The following is a 23,208-nucleotide window of genomic DNA, read 5'->3' as shown; positions in this document are numbered from 1 at the left end:
ATAGTTTTTCAGCAAAACTACAGTAAAGCACGGTCACATGACTGTGGGATCAGCCATGCAAACAGCCATAAATATGACTATGTTGCCAAGGGCCCAAAGTTTGGTCATGTGGCCACAGGGAGGCCGCTGACCATTGGAACTGGGCTGTTCCAGGCTCTTTGTAACTTCAAACTGTAAGCAACTGGTTGTAAGTAAAGGACTATCTGTACCTGCAATTCCAAAAGACAAATCTGAGAACTCACGTGAAATTTTAAATTATTCATTGATGATTTCTATGATTTCCTTTTGTTTCATGATTTTAAAAAAAATCAAATTTTTGAAGAGCAATAAAATGAAATGCAGACCACAAAACACAATTCACAGAAAGAGAGAAGTAGTCCAGGAGCAACAGTATGGCCAATTGTTCTACCATGGAAGTTGGAAGTTGTCCAAATTAATATTCCCCCTTCAAAAAGCCCTGGTAGAACTGTGGTTAGAATGTAGTATTGCAACTTGACTCTGCTCACTGCAAGCAGTTTGATCCTGACCGGCTCAAGGTTGACTCAACTTTCCATCCTTCCAAGGTCGGTAAAATGAGGACCTAGATTTTGGGGGGCAATATGCTGACTCTGTGAAACCCTTTGAGAGGGTTGTAAAGCACTGTGAAGTTCTATATAAGTGCTAAGTCCCATTGCTATTGCTAATATGTAAGCTTCAGATTTCAATAAAATGTAACCATTTGCATTAAAAGAGTTCCTAAGAGTACTTGCAGAAATCAGAGTACATTAGCTCAGATACAATGTGTAAAGTATAATCTCAACAAAAAAAAAACCCACCAGAGCATAAATATACTAAACGGTAAACATCCTGCCATCGCTATGAATTGCTACTATGGAAACGCAATATGAGAATCCATGTCATAATTAGCAGTACTACCTGATATGACTTCTCTGAGGAAAAAAACCCAAACATTTTCAACAATTCTTAACATTTTTATAGCATCTTGGGAGCATAAAGCATACTGGTAACTCAACCTATTTTAGAAAGTGTTTTATTTTTTAAAAAACAAATTCTTACATACTATGACAACCTTTCAGAAACATATACATTGTTCACAATTCTCCTGTTACTTTAACAGGAAAAATTCAGTATTCTTGAGAAAGTTCTTTTGAGGCCCCCATTTGAGGAAGTGGCTTCCCACTAATAATTGTTTGTGTGTATATACAAAAAATAATAACAACATTAGACCAACAATCAAGCAGTTAACGGTACCCCAATCAAGGAACTGTCAACAAGCCAACAGTAAGCAGCCCAACCAAAGAATGATCAAGACAACTCCCAGCAACACGGCAAAATATAAGTAATAAAATATAAAATGAGAGCAAATCTCACTCTCTACTTGCACTGATGGTTTTACCTAGTTTGGGTAATGAAACATCTAAGGAAAAACAACCAAGTTCAGAGAGTATCAAGGAACCCTAAAAAAAAAAGATATAAAAGCCAATTCTAATTTTCTAGACCATTATAGGCTGCTCTCTTCATATCAGCATTAAAGAACAATGCCCAAACATAATTGCTTTGAATCACTATTATATTCTCAGCCCAGGAAAAGGCCACTTGAATGAAAGAAGCAGATGTCTTTCAATGTACACTTTTCTAGGAAAACAGATGAGAACATGATATGTACAGGTAACAAGAATAGCACAAAACAAATACTAGCATTTATTTTTGTCATTACAGCAGTAGAGAACAGTACAGTATTTAATATAAGATGTACTAATATTCCACAGAAGAAAATGATATAGCAAAGATCTATAAATCCAATCTTTGTTCTGAAATCACTTTAGGGTATAAATGGCTATATATAAGAAATGTTCACGTGAAAAACCCTGAAATATAAAAATAAACTTACATTTTATGAAATGTATAAAATACGTTATGCATGCATGTATTAAGTTTAGAAACTTAATAAAGAATATCCTTTTTAAGTAACACTTAATTCAAATTAACCCAATAATTGTTCAATTCATAATTTTTGTTTAGAATTTTCTGATAAGTAGGTATACACAAAATGGAATATAGTAATTATTGCCTTAGTACCAATACTATTTCATATTCAGAACTATTTTTACATAGTTCTACACTTTTTCCAGACAGCCTTTCTCAAACAACATGCAACTTTAGTATTTTAGTTATAAAGAAGCTTACATCTTAAAAGTCTGGTCTTAAGAATGCAAGCTAAATATTTCTGCTTAGTGCAATTATCTTTAATGATAAGATTAAGGTCCTTCTACACAATGACTCTGTCTCAGTTGTGTGATCCTGAAAAGTCAATTACTTTTGTGTAGGACATGTTGACATGTTTGTCCAAACTTTTGGCTCGCCTGGGCCCCATTGAGTAAAGAGGAATTGTCTTGGGCTACATATAAAATATATAATATAGTTAATGTATGTAAATCACATAATAATGTTAAATGTTTACGATCTTGTGGGGCTGTATTACTAGCTGTCCAGGGCTGCATGCAGCTCATTGGCCACGGATTGGATACGTCTGGTCTAGGTCAGGGGTCTGCAACCTTAAACACTCAAAGAACCACTTGGACCCGTTTCCCAGAGAAAAGAAAACACAGGGAACTGCAAAACGCGAGGGGTGGGGAGCTTGATTGAAGAGTTTAATTAAAAAGAAATAGAGGCTGCTGTGCATGAGTTCTCTCTCTCTCTCTTTCCTCTCCCTCTCTCTCTTTCTTTCTCTCTTTCCTCTCCCTCTCTTTCTCTTTCATCTCCCTCTCTTTCCTCTTTTTCTCTCTCTCTCTTTCTTCTCTCTTCCTCTCTCATTCTCTCTCGCGCTCTTTCCTCTCCCCCTCTCTCCCTCTCCCTTTCTCTCCCTCTCTCTCTCCCTCTTTCTCTCCCTCTCTTTCCTCTCTCTCTTTCTCTCTCTCTTTCCTCTCTCTCTCCCCCCTCCCTCTCTCCGATCTTCTGCTCACCTGGCAAGCTGGCTTCAGGCTGTTCTCCAACAAGCTGACATGCATTCTTATTGGGCTGGCTCTCTCCTGCCCTTCCTGCTTCCTGCTTCCTGCACAGACACAGCAAAGGGAGGAGCCCCGCCCAATAAGCTTGTCAGCTTATCCGAGAACAGCGTGAGGCCACTCTTTTTACACACAAACACACACAAAGAGGGGGGGGGGAAGCGCAAGTGCCTCTCTGTGTCTCTGTCTCTGCAAATGGCAGAGGAGGACTGGGAGCCACAATAGAAGGCTCAAAGAGCCACATGTGGCTCCAGAGCCGCAAGTTGCCAACCCATGGTCTAGGTATTTGAATCTCCAGAAACAATGGTATTTTCTCAGAACAATGTTGTGTCCTGTTGAAACTCTTTCTCACTACTGATTCCAAGTCCTCAGTTTAGCACAACTCTCAAGGGGAAAGGTGGCTTAACAGCTTTGCAGCTCCCACTTCATAAGACCAATTATGTTTTTAGTTCACGCATGACCAGGTTGGCGAAGGAGTGAGAAAACACTATTTCTCTCTCCTTTTATTCAGTCTTTATGCTGAATATAGATCAAGAGAAGCTGGATGGAGAAAACAGGAGGACAAAACTTTGGTAAAATAAAAGTTATGCTAATGACACCACTCTGGTAACTGAAAATGCAACGGTCTCCAAGCTCTAGAATAATAGTCAAGGACACAGTGAAAGAAATGGGACTAAAATTAAACATAAAGAAGATCAGATTAACGACAACAGTACAACCAGCTTTAAAACTGATATTGAACATAGTGAAATGGTGGATACCTTCTGTCTTTTAGGAACAACCATCAACAGTAAAGGAAAAAGCTGTCAAGAAATATGCTGCAGTCTACTACTTGGCAGAGCAACCATGAAGGCTTGTGAAAAATATTCAGATGCTATGAAATGTCTATACTCCCAAAGATCAGAATATTCAAATGCTATGGTAAGTCTATATTTCCAAAGATCAAAATACAGGTAATCCTTGAGTTACGAGTGTTCACTTAATACTCTTTCAAAGTTACGTGATCAGCGCCCCCTAGTGTTTATGAGCAAATCCCAAAATTATGACTATTGCAGCACCACAGCAGTCGTTCGGCCTTACGAGCGACTGACCTCAGAGGCCCTGCAATATTCACCCTAATCCTTTCCCTGCTCCCCACAACTGCTTCCCCCTCTCTTCCTGCTGCGCCATACTCATTTACCTTGCAAAATCTGTCTCCCCTCTGCTGCAGTTTCTTTCTCTTTGAGGGAGAAGACAGTCGGCTTGGAAATGCTTTTCGCGCCAACAATGGAAGCTCCTGGGTGCCATTATATCATGTGAGTTCAAACACAAATTCTCTGCAAAAGAGATCATGGCCCCCGGAAGCTTCCATTCTCGGGGGGGAAGTGTTTGCAAAACATGGGCAAAGCGTGGAATTGCAGTCGGCCAGGCACAGGAACCAATGCCATCTGTGCCCAGGTGTGCTGCTCGCTCATGTGCACCAGCCTTAGTTTGAGGGCAGGAATGAAACCAACTGAGCGGGGAGGTATCACGGGCCGTGGTCCCTTGCACCCGCATCCAAGCTGGCAGCAGCGGCAACCATCTGAGCGACCATGATCCCCCTCCCCAGCCAGCCACCTCACCTAACCTAGACCTCACCTGGCTGGCCAGCTGGCACAAACCCTCACCACTTTTCTCCTCTCCTCGTCCTCTTCACACATTGAGTGGCAGCGGCTTGAGTTTCTCTGCTCCAAGTGAAAGGCACAGAGCAGGATTGCTCTCAATAAGGCTGGCGTGTGCAGCGCACCTGCGTCTTCCTAAGAGCAATCCTGCTCTGCGCCTCCGGTTTCTTCCTTTGGGACAGAGTGGAGAAACTCAAGCTGCTGCCACTCAAACACTTTTTATCCAAATGCAGATCTGAGAGAGATTGGAAGGTCCATGTGCCTGCAGTGAGGCACTTCAGAAACAGAAAGGAACGCTCCATGTGACTGCTTGAAACTCTGTGTGACTCAGATCTCCGTTCGGATGAAAGGTGTTTGAGGGGCAGGCTTGAGTTTGTCTGCGCCTTCTGAGTGAAAGGAAATGGAGGCGCGGAGCAGGATTGCTCTCAATAAGGCCAGCTCGCTCGCTCCAGGGGCTTGTTTTTGCTAGGAAGGGGCTTGAGAAATTGCTTTTTCCTGTGAAAACCTAGCCAAAGAGTGAGGCACGGTCACTCTGGAAGCTTGTCTTCGCTAGGAAAGGGCTTGAGATATGGCTTTTTTCTGAGAAAACGTAGCCAAAGAGCGAGGTGTGCTTGCTCCGGAGGCTTGTTTTCACTAGAAAGGGGCTTGAGAGATAGCTTTTTCCTGTGAAAATGGAGCCAAGAGCGAGGTGCTCCATTTCTAAGCATGCATGAAAGGAGCTTCCAGTTTCCCCAGGGTCTCCGTCCTGGTGAAAATTGTTCCAGCAGTGGTGGAAAGAAGTTGGAAGTGGGAGCAAACACCGCGAGAGTTCAGGCTCCCATTCTCTGCAAAAGAGGATCGGTGCCTGAACTTGCACAATATTACAGGCACCCAAGAGCTTCCATTGACTCTCCTCTCCCTCAAAGGCAGAAACCATGGCAGAGAGGAGACAGATCTTTTGAAGGTGAGTCCGGCGCAGCAGGGAGGGGGAAGCATGAGGTATCTTAGTGGGTCGAGGAAGCCTTGGGGGCCTATTCCATCACTAGCCCCCCCATGGCCTTTCCCACCCTGAGATACCTCATGTGCACTTAATGAGCCATGGGCATCTTAACGAGCAAGGGAGTGATCTCGTTCGAAGTACGAGATTCATTCTACAAGTTTTCGAGTTACGAGTGGAATGGGCAGGCTCCATTACACTCGTAACTCGAGGACTACCTGTAATACAAGCAATAGTATTCCCTATGATACTCTAAGGAAGTGAAAATTGAACTTTGAAGAAGCAGAATAAGAAGACTATTGACACTTTTGAACTTTGGTATTGGAGAAGACTCCTGAGCCACAAAAATAATTACGAAATCAACCCAGTGTTCTCCTTTGAGGTTCAAATGCCCTGGCTCAAATTATCCTATTTCAGAACTATTATGTGAAGACACAGCTTTCTGGAGAAGACCCTCAGGCTTGGAAAGCTGGAAAGAAAGAGAAGAAGAGAATAACTAGCAACAAGGTGAATGGACTCAGTTACAATGGCAATGAGTGCACTACTGAAGGATCTGAAGGACCACATTTGGAACAGAATGTGATGAAGAAAACCTATCTATATAGTTGCTAAAAGTCAACACTGACTTGATGGCACATAATCAATCAGTGACCAGACCAATGCACACAAACTAAATGTGGGAGTTTTTTCATTTACCATTTATGTGGAATAGGGAAATTTTGCTACTCCAGGATTTGTACCTGTTCAAGGCCAAGTGTTGATTAAATTAAGTTCTTTGCTCCCAAATCTCAATCTATTGCAGGGGTGTCAAACTGCCAGCCTGCGGGCTGGTTGCATCATGCGGGGACCGCACCCACCCCAGCTCCGGCAATGCAAAAAAAGTCGTGATACATCACGAAATGTCACGTGATAAGACGAGTTTGACCCCCGTGATCTATTGCATTTAAACAAGAGAAGACAACTGTGGATCATTTTTAAATTACATTAGTGTTATTGATATATAGAAAAGTAAGTGGTATGACAAACCCCTAACTGGCTGGTAAATCATATGACAAAAAAATAGAGAATTAAAATCTAGTAAGAAGATTGTAAAACCTGAGCCTACACCTAAAATAACCTCTGGATTTCGAGCGAGGGAGAGAGTACTAGCATTAGATATAAATTATTTTTGAATAGTGATCTTCATTTTATTAACAGCAAAGGAAAATTTGGAATAGAATGCTCATTTGCATTATGTTCTGAATAAATCTCAACAAAATTTCACTATTATTACAGTCATTTGGTAGAAGCTAGATTTTCTACAATATCCTGGAGGAACATGAAGCAATGTACAGTATTTCTCACTTTGAGTTTGTTAGGAAATCATGCAAGTATAAAAGACTCAACACATTTCAGAACTGTGAAAAGTTTCCTTAGAGTATTTTGAAATTGTTTTCTTAAAGAAAAATGAAAGTGTTTCCAATTTTATTGAAATAGCATTAATGACAGGCTTGTGAACAAAGTTGCTATACTTACTTCAGTATAACTGAATTAATTAATAAATAAAAAATAATAATAACTGAGCAAAAGAAAAACCAAGCACACTATCATTAATAAAGGTTTTCCACCCCAAATTAAAGGTGGAAAGAAGATAATCAATGCTTTATTCTTAGCATACAGCATGCCCTAACCTTTTTTGACACAGATAAAAACTTTTGCACCGTACAGATAACTCCTTGACTTATGATCACAACTAGGACCAGGAGTTCTATTCCTAAGCAAGGCGGTTGTTAAGTGAATCACATCTGATTCTACAATCTGTTTTGGCACAGTTATTAAGTGAATATCTGCAATTGTTAATATGTGGGTAAATATGTGGGTGTTAAGTGAATCTGGCTCTCCCCGTTGAGTTCGCGTGTCGGGAACCATCTGGGAAGGTCACAAATGGCAATCATGTGACCCTCAGACGCTGCAACCATTGTAAATACACACCAATTGGCAAGTGGCTAAATTTTAACCACATGACCGTGGGGATGTTGTGATGGTCATAAGTGTGAGTACCAGCAGTAGATCATTGTTTTCAGTGCTACTGCAATTCTGAATGGTCACCAAACAAATAGTTGCATGTCAACAACTGCTTACATCCCATTTCGATTGTCTGGTGTTTAGTGAAACCAGGATTGTTAACCCAGATGGATTTTTATGTTCCAGCAAGTTTATCATCGTCTCAAATAAACAATTAGAGCTGCTCCTGAAAAGCTTTTTTTTAAACCTTATGGCTTATACCAGCACATCGATAGATGAACAATATTCATCAGAAGAATTGGTTATTAGATAAAAGTTTTTCCTTTACATTGCACAATGGCAGCAGTCGTAATGATGTGTTTGGCTTGAAGAAATGCTTTTATCGTTTCTCTCTAACACTGAAATAGCTTCTCTAAAAGGAGTTCTGTTTCAATATACAGTAAAACGTCCATAGTTGACTACCTCCCTACACTGACCACCTCCTTAAGTTGACCTCATTTTTGTAGACCGGACATACACTATACCAGTGATGGCGAACCTTTTAGACACCAAGTGTCCAAAAACTGTCCTGCCTCCTGCCTGCCCCATCCCGTCCCTGCCCACCCGCAGGGCTACCTACCGCCTCCATGGCCCACCACAGCAGATCACCATGGCGGCCCTGTAGCACCATGGTGGCCACGCCCTCCGCCTGTACCCCACAGCATCATCTGCATGCGATGGGGCGCGAGGGCAGAGTCTTGTCCCTGCTGCCTAGCTGCCATGTCCTTGGCTGCGCTGCTCTGTGCAGGCCGTGCCCGGGGGTGACTCTCCTCTGGGGGGCTGCTGGTGAGGAGGGGGCCATGGGGAGAGGCGGGGCTGGGGCGACAGCGCGCATGCCCACAGAGAGAGCTCTGCGTGCCACCTCTGGCATGCGTGCCATAGGTTCGCCACCACTGCACTATACGTACAAAATAGAAAGCCATTCTCTTGATACTGACCAGCTTTGTAAGTTCTATCTTGACTACCTGGGCCTCGACACATGATATTAATTTACTATCTATAACTTGATCAGTTGAGTCCAGTCTGCACCAAGGGCAAGAAAAGTGAAATGTAGAATTGGTAGCAATGGATTTCTTTCAAGAAGAATATCAAAGAATACAATATTTTCTACTTTGATTTGGCGGTTTAACAATGATAATTATGGATTCACATTGCACAAAGACAATTTTTTTTCTTTTTCAGGATCAGTATTTAGAAACATATGCGCCAAATTTTAGTGATGCACTTTTCAAACAAAAGCGGGTGGCATGCATATTTTATGCAAATATCTACAATCCTCATGTGTAACTTATACAACATTTCAGGATTTGAGCATGAAGACCATAGTACAAGTACATATTTTGTCCCATTAATACCAGTAAAACTAGAAGAAAGGAGCTTTGAAGTATTCAATGTCACTCTTGGGGTCTATGCAGAAGCTGTGCATTTCCTCTCAAATCTTATGGCATGCATGGCTGTGAAAATGGAATATGAAACCAACCAACCAATAAATAAATAAATATTCTATAGAAACTCTTAGATATATATATATTTCAGTAGACCATGCCCAGTATGTGTGTTGGTAATCTTCCCAAAGTATACATAAAAGAACTCAAGAAAACAGAATACTACAAGTTCTATATACCATTTAAATGAATGTATTCAATTCTGAATGTAAGAATATGCTGACATAGACTCATGTACCGCTTAATGTTGTAAACTATTGTATTTTTGGAAGAAGGAAGAGGATGAAGAGAATTATTTATCCCAATTAAAGATTAATATATACCCTTCTGTTCACGTCAAATCAGACTGAATATTGCATGAAGGCTTTAACAATGGCTCATGTGAATGATCACAAACCATCCACTGCCCTCACCAGGGGTGAAAGAAATATACAGGGGAGGCTTCAAAAGAAAGTATGTTTAATATTACACAAAGAGAGATCTAGTTAGAAAGATGTACTACCCTGGAGCCAAAAAAAGCCTGAATCCATCTCTGCCTTTCCCCCACCCACAACTAAATTCTTATCTTAGGGGAAGAGGTGGAGCTATCATGATTTGTTTTTAGGGAGAAGCAAATTCACTAGGCTTTACTCACTGGAAGTAGGGAGGTAGGAACTGATCCAGAGTCTACCAAAAGCTACTAGAAGCTACAGCCCATCAGATCTGAAATCCTTACATGGGAAATATTAAATCTGAGCTTCTAATGTTTAACCTCTCAAAGTCTACATGTTCTAATGAATTGATCTTGTTCTGATTACTTTTTTATTTATTCAATTTATTTCTCTCTTTTCCCCCAGAAGCTTACCTGGGGATTTCCTTTTATTGTATTGCCATAAGAACCATGTAGGTTAGGTTAAGAGAGATTAATATGCTGATGACTCCCAGTGGAATGTCTCAGACCATGGTGTGTTAAGTGATGCTGTGACCTCCCTCTTGTATTGCTGAAGGCTCTTAGGACCTGGATGGGGAGCAAAGGGCTGAAACTGAACAGTGGCAAAACAGAATGGCTCTCGGTTTGGGGTTCTTCAATCCATGGAGAACTACCATGTCTGGTCTTGGATGAAAATGATGATGATGATGATGATGATGATGGAAGGGACTTGGAGGTCATCTAGTCCAACCCCCTGCTCAGGCAGGAAACCCTATACCATTTCGGACAATTGGCTGTCCAGTCTCTTCTTAAAAACTTCCAGTGTTGGAGCATTCACCACTTCTGGAGGCAGGTTGTTCTACTGGTTAATTGTTCTGTCAGGAAGTTTCTCCTTAGTTCTAGGGTGCTTCTCTCCTTGATTAGTTTCCACCCGTTGCTTCTTGTCCTGCCTTCAGGCGCTTTGGAAAATAGCTTGACTCCCTCTTCTTTGTGGCAGCCCCTGAGATATTGGAACACTGCTATCATGTCCCCCCTCGTCCTTCTCTTCATTAAACTAGACATACCCAATTCCAGCAGCCGTTCCTTATATGTTTTAGCCTCCAGTCCCCTAATCATCTTTGTTGATTGCACTGTCCCAGACAGACCCATTGTGTAATCTGGGAATTCTCCTGGACTCATGATTCTTGCTCGAGGAGCAGGAGCAGTCATGGCCAGGAGGACCTTTGAGCAACCACAAATTGTGCATCAGATACGCCTTTCCTGGGCCAGGAATCTCACAGTTACCCATGCCCTAGTCACCTCCCACCTTGACTATCGTAATATGCTCTATGTGGGACTGCCCTTGAAAAGCACTGAGAAGCTTCAGTTACGACAAAATCAAATCCAAATAGGCTTTGGATTCATTAGATATGCATCTGTTGTTCAACAAAAGTTATTCTTCAGTTTATGAAACTCATGCAGATTTTTTAACATGCCTCCCTATCCCTATTCTTCTAACATATTTATTGTTAGAGAATTTTAATTTCTCTATTGGTGAAAAAATAAATCAGAAGCTCTCACAGTTGACTGCATTTAGCTGATTCAAATAAACTCTTTATATTCATATCAAAATATTTACAATACCATACATTCTTCTTTACAGCAACATAGCACAAATGAAGACTTCTTACAGCAGAGATGCAGAGACCTGAGACTGAAACTGAAACAAACAAAATCCAGCTCCTAACTCAAAACCTTTTGCACAGACTCAGTAGCACTTTCTTCACATTGGCTGACTGAGTTACCACATGACTTTTCCTGCTCATGAATATTCCAACATTTATCTTCCTTGGCTGGAAATCTGATGTATAAAAAAGAAGCTTTGAATTTTAATTAGCATGTGGATTGATTCATACAATAATTCCTTTAGACTGGCATATACTGTATTTTATTCATGATTCGTTTGATCAATAATGAGAGCAATAGTACAAAATTACTTAACAATAATATAGCATGATAAATTAAGAGATTATAAAAATGTTTTAAAACCATATGTAAAATTCTAATAACACAACATGTATTTTCTGCTGAGAGAACTAGAGAAAATTAGAGAAACTGAGGGATTTATTAATTTCTCTCAAAATTTAATTGAACCAAACTAAAATCAGGAACTTTAGCTTTAAATTAATAGTTAAGGAGTTTGCTATAAGCTCTGTGTGATATACGGGTACTGCAATATCTTTTGCTTTATAGTCTTTCATGGGATGGTAGATTAAAAATACTATGTCACATAGTATTTAAATACATAGAATGGGAACCTGTAAGTGAAATGAATTATTCTCTCAGAGCAATAGAAACATAAAATGAAAATGAAGTATTCACTCCAGTGAATACTGATCATTTGCAAGAGAGATGACAGGTATCAGAGAAATGGACAGCAACTAAAAGAAAATTAAATTGAGGAGGAACAATCTATGAAAATCTTTGCAATGTTCCATATTGCTTTACAAACTCATTAGATATAGTTTATTGATAAAAAAAAATCTCAAAAAGAGCCTGCTAACTTTTAACTAAGTTGGGAAATATGCTCCTTACATACTATTTCATGGACATAAATCATAGAAGGGAATCAAAGATGGCTGGGAGAGGAACGTAGGTAATGCTAACAGAAATTAAAATCAGCATTAGATGTATAGTTAAGATGTTGTAAAGACAGTTGATACCCATCAAATAATCCAGAGCCATTGCTTTTTCTTAGAAAAGAAAAATATACAAAAATAAAAGTTAGCGCAATGGCAGAATGTGGAGAAAAATAAAGTACGGGGACTAAAAAAGCAGCTATTCAAATTAGGCAGACATCTATGAACAAGAAAGCAACAGGAAGAGAAAATTTAGAATGGTTTGGTTACTTTAGCAAAATTTAAGGATGTGACATCCTACTGAAGAAATTCTTAGGATTGTTACATAAACAGTTTAGCTTTAATTTAGGGCCCAAAAGAGAATCTCCTCCTCAGTTTCTTTGGGCAAAAATAAAATGGCTTAAGAAAATTATGGCAGCTTGAACAATTCACAAATGGAAGCCCGGCCACAGGATCTTGAGCCTTAAAATGCTTGGCCTTCAAATGGCAACCACAAGGGATTTCTGTTAAACACAATCAACACTAGGCAAGCAGCTTGGTTACACAAACATTTCGGATCACTGACGCTATGCTGATTCAACCACTGCCTTAGTTTAGCTTTGAAATAAACCAAAACCCACAGAAACTAGGGCAACTGTAAAAATGACATGCCTCATGTACCAAACCAGAAACAAAGGAATGATTACATTTGAGGGAAAATTCTAAGCTACACAAGAATTATGACAAATTATATTTGGGGGAGGAAAAAAAAACCTTCTTTCTTCCCTACCTTTTTTACAAATCATTATATGGACTTGATAATATTCCCTCAAGTTAATTGACATACTAATTGAAATAATATACCTAAATACACAGGATAACAAAGCTCTTCTGTGTGTACTTAGGCTAAAGTGGATACAACAAATAGACCTTGTCATAGTACCACAATTGGGACGGAATTGTGTTCATTCATCGAAATGGTTGTTAAGTGATATGCCCATGTGACCACTTGCTCAATAACTGCAATCCCAGGTCTCCCCATTGTGGTAATTAAACAACCACATGATCATTAAGCAGAACACCAGGACAGGAGCCCTCATACCACTCCACCATTTCCGAGTCCACTTACCATTTTCTGCACACCTGGCCAATGAGAGGCATGGCCTTTCTACCTCATGTCATGCTGCAAGCATCCATTCTTGTGATTTTTGGGACACTTCTTCTCCAAAGTGTGAAATCTGGAGAAAGGCCCTTCCAAATGATTATGAGAATGATGGTGTTTGATAGCTTTTCAGCCTTCCTTGGGCTGGAAAGCTAACAAACACCATCATTCTGAAGGCTAGAATTATTATTTTTTATGTGCAGAAGGGAATACCTCAGTCAGGCTGCAGAAACGGTATTTGAATCTTTGGGATGCGAGCCCCACTTCTGCAGCCCAGCCGAGGGACTGACCTCCACTTGCCAGGCAGATCTAGCTCTCTCGGCAGGCAGCAGCTGCTTGCAATCTTCCCTGTCAGCTTCCCCATTGACTTTCTGGGGAAATCAGCAGAGAGGATTGCAGATGACAACCATCTGATTGCAGGGTGCTTAGCAACTAGTCGTAAGTGCAAAAGGTTAACAAACAGCTGAAATATCGTCATGTGACTATGGGAGAGGGTGGTGGTGCAACATTTTACAATGGGCAGAAGTACTTTACAAGCCATAAAGCACCCTTTCTGACATAATTTGGCATGTTTGTTAAACAACTGGTGGTAAAACATGGACTGCCTGTACAGGTGACAATGTTTCCTTTCCTTTTCTTTCCTTTCCTTTACCCTCCCTTACAGGATTAGTACAATGGTAAAGATAAGTAAAGTCAAGAGCTTGTGTTGGGATGGATCATCAATACTAAACCAATTGAGTCACTTCTTGATCATGCCAGGGAATGAGTGGGAAACCTACTCCTCTGCCAAGACAACAGAGCTGGAGATTTGGGAACATTATCTATACGTTTAAGTTACTTCTTTTCCATTTGAAACCAGTAGCAAAGCCAAAGGTTTATGAAAAACAGGATACTTACTTTGCCAAGTGATTCATGAGTAAATAGAGCATCTGTCTATTTTTCTCTGGAAGTCTGTGCACTAAGCTATGGATCTCTGAAATTCTGGATTCTTGATTCTCCAGTTCTGCAGCAAGACAAAATATTCTTTTAGTGGAGTTTGATTTTATGATTTGGCTACCAACGACACAAAGCAAGCTGAAATCTACAAGTTTGTTTAACTATACTAATATAGTATGTATATGTGCCCCCATCCACAAAAACCACTCATATCAAGATTGTTAGATTCTACAAATCCATTAAAAAATAACTTTAAAATTCTAAGAGCCTCAAATGTTATCTTAGGAAAGCACTACATATTGAAGACGGAGACTGATGATATACAGAATAACAGAGTTGGAAGGGAACTTGGAGGTCTTCTAGTCCAACCCCCTGCTCAGTAAGCCCTATAATACAAATGGTTATCTAATCTCTTCTTAAAAACTTGCAGTGTTGGAGCATTCACAACTTCTGGAGGCAAGTTGTTCCATTGATTAATTGTTCTAACTGTCAGGACATTTCTCCTTAATTCTAGGTTGCTTCTCTCCTTGATTAGTTTCCATCCATTGCTTCTTGTCCTGCCTTCAGGCGCTTTTATATCACTTTTATGATATAAAAGTGTCTGAATCATCAATCCCAAAGGATTGGAATTTTACAAATGCTACTACTCATATGTTATAGAAAAATAGCCGACTCATTTTACTCATCGTGAACTACTGGGATTACTGGAAGATAGTAATAGCAATTAAAATCACTTTTTTTTTAATCTCAACAGGGGGTGGATTATCCCAATAGAAATAATGGGACTTGTTATCCCAATTCCAGTTCCAGTGGAAAAAGATGTGACAACTGTTGTAGCCAAAACCTGACTAACCTAAAGCAACCAAATCACTTTTAAGGTATAACATGTTTTTATTTGCATGCTTAAAACAAATGGAATTACATTTGCAATTACAGCAAAGGAACATGTTTTTCTATAGCATTCACCAGTTTCATTCAATGCAACAACCCTCTCATGTTTTATCTATTGTTTCTCTATGTATTCCCATGGCAAAAGGAAAAAAGATAAAATCCCAGACTTTTTCTTCCAAGTCCTTCTAGTTCTGGAGCATATACAATCTTAATTCCCTCACTTGCATTTAGAAAATTAGAGATATTCAGAAAGAGGGAAATGGTCAACTGTCAACAATAATAGTAGTTTCAAAATAAAAGCCCCTTGCCTCTAAAAGAACCAGCTCCAAGGGAACAAAACTGATATAGGACAATTATATCCTGCTTATGAGTTGTCAAAGTGCAGGGCTATTCATCTTGAGGTGTGTAGAGCTGGCCTGATTTATAGGCAGCCTTCCTATTGTCTTACATTCATAACCTCTACAAAAACATTATTAAAATAAATAATAAATAATAAATTACTTCTATGATAACCTGAAAAATTGGGGAGGGGGTCATTAGAACATTCTCATCTGGACAGGTGTCTGTGTGCAGTTTTTCTTTCTTTTATACACAGGTACCTCCTTTCTACACCTCTGCATAATCAATCCAGGGTTATTCCATCTCCAAGCATTAGCATTAGCAGGAGTCTGGAAAAGCATCAACTTATCAATAATAATCCTTTCCATTGTTTGTACATAATGCCACCTCTCTCAGTCAAGCACTAGCTATTTTTTGCAGAATACAAGAGATAAAAGTTAAATGATTTTTATGTGTTTCTGTCCTTCCATTAAGCTGGTGTTGTAAAGTGATAAAAAGATTGAATATGAATTTTCAGTTCAAATCTCATATCTACTATGAAATCACTTAGACAAGCCACTCCCTATCAGTCACTTATCATATGGAATATGAAAATAATAGTACTGACTTAACCTCCAGAGTATTTGAATAGATCAGAACAATGTACTGGGAAGCACTTTGAATATTCACAAGTTTATTATGGTGACTAACTTATTCTCATCATAAAATAATTTGTTGTAATCCAATCCAATAGAGCAATTTACTTTTAATTTCTGTTGCCATATTTGTGGCCTTTGCTTCTGAAGAGAATCACCATCTTCCAACAGGTAAGCTATTAAAAATGGAAGATTTTTGCAAAACTAAAAGCTGAGTTTCCAGATATTTCTGAGTTTTTATTATATCTAGGTTTCTCATTCAAGAATCTTCATGGGCTATTATTTACTGATGCCCCAATGCTTCGATGCTGCATAGCTTTTGTCACTGAGGACTAATTAATGTTTTTTGCGAGGGTGAACTCCTACAATCTGTTCTAACTATGTGGAGTTTTGACGGAAGGGGGTTCCAGGAGTTTAGAAGACACAGATGCAATCTCCAAATATCCATACCGCAGAGGGCAGGATAACATGGCAGGAAGCTCATTATTTGAACTCGGGAGATTTATTTCAAGTCCTGATTAACTCACGGAGTAGCCAAGAGCCAGTAACTATCTCATGGTTGAAAGAACAAAACAGGATAACTTCATACAACAGAGACAGTAGCCATGGCAATAGTAGCAACAAAAATATATATTGTGCAATGAATATATTAATATGTGACCTAATTTATACTATCCTTCCAGCCCCCATACTTATGTCAATACAAAGCTTCACTTGTGGATTTTTTAAAAAAGAAAATTGGGTATGTGGCAGAAAACAGCTTGTTTTTTTAAAAGAAGGCAAAGGGAAAAGTCATTTCCCATGTCCTCAAAATAATTAATACAGCCTGATTTTCTAATGTTCAATTTTAAATTTAGTATAAAACATAAGTAATGAAATAGCATCACCTGGATTATACCTGAGTGATTTCTTGTCAGATTTCATATTACAATTAAAGGTGTCATTTTCCCCATGAATAACTGCAATTATTGAATACTATAAAATTTCAAGTTATTAAAAATAGCCCTTTCTATGTTTCTGATAAGCAATGTTTCTATGCTATCTCATCACATTTAATGTGATCAAGCTCTAGTTAACACACTCTTATACATGCTATCCACAGAATTTCCTAATATCTGTTCTGTTGCATTCGGTCATATTTTTTTTACATAGCTTCCTCAAAGGGATTGTCACAGATTGCTTACTTGCTGCTTTGATGAAGCTTCTTTGAAACTGATACATCATGAGTGGCCCAGGGAGCATTCTGGAATACAGATTAAAGGATAGACAGATAAGAACAATAAAATACTTGGCAAAAAATACTATTTGTAATTGAAAGCCTTCTATAGGTCACATACTGTATCCATTCTTTAACACAGGAAAGGCATAATTAATACTGCAGGAATGGGATAGAAAGAAAAAGATTCCTTTCATTCAAAAATGCAGTCATATTTATTGTTGAATTATTAAACGTGTATGCCATCTGATTTTCAATGGTACTGAGTGGCTAATAGTTCTATATACCTATGATGGCAGCTGCATAACTGCATAAACTACTGTTATCTTAAAATAAAGATGTTGATTACTTTCAAAAGTAGTATAATATTGATTCTTTTACATTAGAAAACATTGCTTTTTGTAGCAGGATAATCAAACTATGGAACAGACCAGCATCAAAGGCCAGAGGTCAGCAGATATAATAAGTAAGATTTTAATAGAAGGACTAAGCATTCTTGTGCTACCAGTGTGTTTTCTCTGAAGAAAAAGTCATTAAATGAAACAAAGCAGTATTTTAGTGCACTTTTATAGAAGTCTACACCAAGAATACAAATGTTTAAAGAAAGAATGTGTGTGTGTGTATACACACACACAGAGAGAGAGAGATGCAGTATAAATTTCATATATACTGTGGTAACAGAAAGTTTGTAAGTTTGTGAATTCATATCTACACACATAATCCTTGAGAACTGCAATCTACAATATGATTATAGTTTTATTTAAGCCCTCTTAATAGAGATTACAAAGAAACAGTATACAATGACATGTCTTTACTGAGCACACTGAGTCAGCAGTCATTGTTGTTGTTGAAAAAAAATTGTAAAGTTCTATGATAATTAGTTGTGTTACAAGCGGAATCATAAATTCAGATCAATGATGTGACAATAGAGGAGCCTTCCTTTATTTTAAAAAATACACAAGTCTTTTTTTAAAAAAAAAATTAGTTGAGGTTAGGTTACAGGAATTTCATCAGCTAAATTATTATCCACAGAACTAATTTATCTCTTGAAATATCTTAGGGTAGAGACTTGTTCCATTTCTTCTTCATGACTTCCTGTGGAGTGGCAAGGAGGAAGATTTATTTGCAGATAATGGATAACCTTAAGCTGACTGATAACCAAACCATCCCCCAAATCTTTATCAACCAGTAAACTAACATTTACAATACTAAGGAGGAAACCACTGGTCTCCAGAAAGAACATTACTGTATGCCTCAAGATTGCCCAAGATAATCCAGCAGACTATTGTGCTTTGAGAAAGAAATGAAACTTCCTGGCATAACTGAAAAAAAAATATTGGTAGAAAATGAAACACAGCATTCCAACAACTACAACAAAATTGCCAAGTCAACATTAAAGTGTGGTGCGGTGCTGTTTTGGATCCCCAGAACAAAGGGACCAGAGGATTCTGGGCCGTGTCAGCAAATTCCATAGAAGGATGCCAATGTATTGGCCCATGAGGTGAAGCTTATATGAATGTCAGTTATATAGCAAACAACCATAAATGCAAGTTAACCTACAAAAGAGGGTAGCAGAGGTTTCATATTTTGGAACGGCTGAGTTTAACCCAAAGTCTGATGTATTGTTTTTCAAATATAAATCAAACTTTTAATGAGACTTAATTTAAACTGGGGTCACATTGTAGATTATATTACAGGATTACCACAAATTCATATGTTCATGACTTTCCTCACCACTGTAGGATGTAGAAGTGCTCTTATTTCTCCTCATTACTGATATTAGGAGAAGGATGAGCAATAATAGGTATCTGGGCTTGTTCTTTAAATACAGTGAAAGTAAAAGAGGAACAGCAAAAGGGGAGGATTGACCAAGATAGATTCACATTACTAACCAGCTTCAATTATTGTCCAAAATGTTTTCAAAAACTCGTTCTTGACATGCTTTTGCTAATGGGCCTGAGAATCTTGGATTGATATTGGTCCTGTGAAGTAGTTTGTTTGAATATTGTTGCCAAGAGTGTAGGTGTATATTCGGTTTGTATTTGGGGTTTTATTTCTGTAAACCACCCAGGTTCCCCATAAAGTGATTTGGCATAAGCTAAGCTTCTCTCCACTCAATACACTGGGAAATTCATTTCGGAATTACAAGAAGTTCACTATACCCATTTTCTGGGAATATGATAAGGTTGAAAATCTTCAACTTTTATTAACTATCCTTGTCACCAAAGATAAGTAATGCCTCTAGTTTGTTGTTTGCTAACAACAAAAGGCTCTGTTAAGATTAGGATCTTCTCTTTACAACTCTAAATGATTTATTCCAGCTCTAAAAAAAAAAAGCCTGTCAAAATGTGGAGAGAGTAGAAAAGAAAGCTAGATAGGAGCTGAAGAGATTATTGGTTATTCTTCCTTACACTTGAGGCTTATGACCAGCTGCCAAATAAATCTTTGTATTATCTTTATTGCAGCATGATTAATAGTAATAAATTACATTGTTCTCAGAAAGTGTCAAAGGAAGTAGCATGCTTTTGGCACAATGTCCCTCTCACCCATAGTTTCCTGATTTTCCTAGAGTACTGCTTCTTAGGCTCCTTCTCTGGACTTGGAAACTAAGAATGATTAGACCTGATTAGTAAATGATGGAAAAACTCCAGAGAATGGCCAGAAGTATAAACATCCTTGGGCTACTTCTACATTGCTACTAAGAAATCTACACATACATATCAATGAAGCTACTAGAAACCATGCTGGACTTATCTTTAGCTTTACCATCTATCCCTACAAATAACCAGTTTTTTCAGCAATATTCTTTGTGTATTTTAAAATGCAACCATAAATAAACTATGACTTGAACTCAAACCAAGCCTCTATCTCTTGTAAAACTCATAAAGTAAGATAGTTTCAGGAGGTGGAGAAGAGTTGCTTTCTAAGCCTGAAACATCATAACACCTTACAGAATGGCTGCTTGAAAATCAGAATACTGCTGGAGATAGTTAACACTAAAATCTTGGCAGTAATTCTGAGATGTACTGCAGTGAAGTTTTAGAAAATTGTGCTTACAAATATTTTTTGATAGGAATGATTAGCCATTAGATTTTACATTACAGAATACTAACAGTGGGTAACAAACGGAATTCTTTCAGATTCAAACAAGAGCATAAAAAGAAACAGCTAGGAAATGAGACTCTAAACAGAGTTCAAGCATCCTTCATGAAGAATAACACGGAAAAGCAGAGAGTTCTTGTAAACACATAAAAGAGCTTCCTCACTTACCTTAAATATGTTTTCAATGCACTGGTGATTGTTTTAACTTCCCATTCTGCACAGACGTCATCTTCTGTCTCAGCAGTTTTAGGATCTAAGAAGAGCGGCAAGAATGAGACCATAAAGAAAGGGGGAAAATCTTATTCCAGAATATTCACTACATGTTTATTGAGGTCTACCATATTTGGGGTGCAAAAATCCACATGATTTGGACCAGAGATTGATTGATTGAGATATATATTTTGTATGTATGTGTGTGTGTGTGTTTGTGTGTGTATACACATACATACATATACACATCTATATCTACATACACACACACACACACACACACACACACACACACACACAAACATTAAACTATAACTACCAGATTGGGCTACAGAATTCTAGATACATACACATATAACATTTTATTTATGATGTCATCAAATGGTCATTTAGATTTTGGTAGCCCAGATCTGGTAGCTACCAGATAATATGATTTTCTTCACTGTGCGTTGCTCCTGTTGAGTTTTATAAGAAGTTGGTGCTGCATATATGGATGCAGCTATGTAGAAATAAAAGAATAGCATGGTTTGAGATGTGGTCCTTTGGTTGAGAGATGTATTTTGAAACTATGGTTTGTTATCTGTCTGGACATGTATAAAAGGCCAAGAAAGAAGGAAGGAATCTGCAGTTTCTTCCAAAACATCAGAATTGATCCCAATAAGTCCCTTAACTGAGGACCTTTGTTTCTGTTTGGCATAAAGAGTATGGAGAATCTTAGCAAGTAAACTGGAGGAAAAATGCAGGCAAAACAAGGATGAGAAAAGCAGTTCAATACTTCCAACCTGCATACAGTATCATAATAGCATGGCAAAACAAGCCCAGAATACCACACACAGGAACAGCTAAACCACAGCTGGAATCCATCAATCAAACCCCAAACTATAACTGAAGGAGAAAAAGAGACTTTAAACAAATCAAGATGAAATTGGCAATATTCTTCATTATAGTAATTCTGACCTAAAATAATCCCATATTCACATGTCACAAATAATGCTATCCAATTTCCTTTTTAGTAGTTTTGGAAGGACATGATCATGGAATTGGTAACAGGAGGTACCAGGGTGAATTATCAAATCTTCATCCATTGCCAACAGGAATTTCTGAGTTTCCCATAAGGCCCTTATAAGAGTAAAAAATCTGACAATTACTGAATGCACTACCAGCCTCTTTCCCAGTGATCCCAGATGTAAACCAAAGGTGTGAGGGAGAAAGAGAAGGAGGAACAGAAAACAAGTATAAGCAGCAACGTTTGAAGCACCACAGAAAATCATACAACTGTCTGCTCTTTCTTATTACTACCAACCTTCCTACCCATTCTCTGCCTCAACATAGACCAGGGGTCCCCAATCCCTGATCCGTGGACAGGCACCGGTCCGCAGCATGTCAGAAACCAGGCGGCACAAACAAGTGAAGCCCCATCTGTGGGATGCAGGCAGCATGTGAAACCACGCCCCCTATGCTCCTTGGAAAAACCTCTCTCCAGGGAACCAGTCCCTGGTGCCCAAAAGATTGGGGGCCACTGATTTAGACTACCTGCTGAGAAGACTACCTATCCCAAAGCCCATGGCAATCCCCCAAACTGCCCATGAGAAAGAAAATACAGTAGTCAGTAGAGTAGAGTAGAGTAGCGTAGCGTAGCGTAGCGTAGCGTAGCGTAGCGTAGAGTAGAGTAGAGTAGAGTAGAGTAGGAATAGGAATAGGAATAGGAATAGGAATAGACAGTGCTTTTTTTGTAGGAAAAAAAAAGGGTGCCGGAACTCACACACGTCATATAACCCGCCTTGCCTACCCTACAAGGTTCCATCCAAAAAAGGTGCCGGAACTCCGTTCTGGGCGTTCTATGACAAAAAAAGCCCTGGGAATAGAGAAATAGAAATAGAAATAGAAATAGGAATAGGAATAGGAAGAGAAGAGAAGAGAAGAGAAGAGAAGAGAAGAGAAGAGAAGAGAAGAGAGCTGGAAGGGACCTTGGAGGTCTTCTAGTCCAGCCCCCTGCTCAAGCAGGAGAACCTATACCACCTCAGACAAGTGACTGTCTAACTTCTTTTTAAAAATCTCCAGTGATGGAGCGCCCACTATTTCTGGGGGCAAGCTATTCCACTGGTTAATTGTCCTCACTGTAAGGAAGTTTCTCCTTAATTCCAAGTTGCTTCTCTCTTTTATCAGTTTCCAACCATTGCTTCTTGTCCTGCCCTCTGGTGCTTTGGAGAATAGTTTGATGCCCTCTTCTTGGTGGCAGCCCCTCAAATACTGGAATACTGCTATCATGTCACCCGTTTCTTCTTTTCTTTAGACTAGCCAAACCCAAGTCCTGCAGCCGTTATTATTATTATTATTATTATTATTATTATTATTATTATTATTATTATTAATTGCATTTATATCCCGCCCTTCTCCTTTCGGCTCAGGGCGGCTGACAGATGATAAAAAGCTAACATAAATACATATTACACCTAATTAAAATTTAATTAAAACGAAATATTTGAAAGTGTCCAATTAAAAGTAATTAAAACCCCTATAAAATCCCCTAGGCCAGTCCCGCTTGCTGGAACAACCACGTCTTGAGGGCGCGGCGGAAGGAAGGGAGATCAGGGATCACCCT

General features: G+C 38.9%; 1 protein-coding gene across 1 annotated transcript in view; it reads right to left on the bottom strand.

The window, feature by feature from the left end:
* Positions 1 to 23,208, bottom strand: part of ARHGAP26 (Rho GTPase activating protein 26) — a 174,101-nt gene that overhangs the window by 66,385 nt on the left and 84,508 nt on the right. The window contains exons 14-16 of the mRNA XM_029287106.1: positions 20,565 to 20,649; positions 17,263 to 17,321; positions 14,175 to 14,280 (exon numbers count right to left, since the gene is read on the bottom strand). Coding sequence (XP_029142939.1) covers positions 14,175 to 14,280; positions 17,263 to 17,321; positions 20,565 to 20,649 — 250 coding nt within the window. The remainder of the gene's footprint in view (positions 1 to 14,174; positions 14,281 to 17,262; positions 17,322 to 20,564; positions 20,650 to 23,208) is intronic.

Source organism: Protobothrops mucrosquamatus, unplaced genomic scaffold (genome assembly GCF_001527695.2).
Source record: "Protobothrops mucrosquamatus isolate PMUCROS unplaced genomic scaffold, P.Mucros_1.0 scaffold_245, whole genome shotgun sequence".
NCBI classification, from domain to species: Eukaryota; Metazoa; Chordata; class Lepidosauria; order Squamata; family Viperidae; genus Protobothrops; species Protobothrops mucrosquamatus.
Note: the sequence above shows the minus strand (reverse complement) of the source record. Positions and strands in the feature narration are given on the sequence as shown.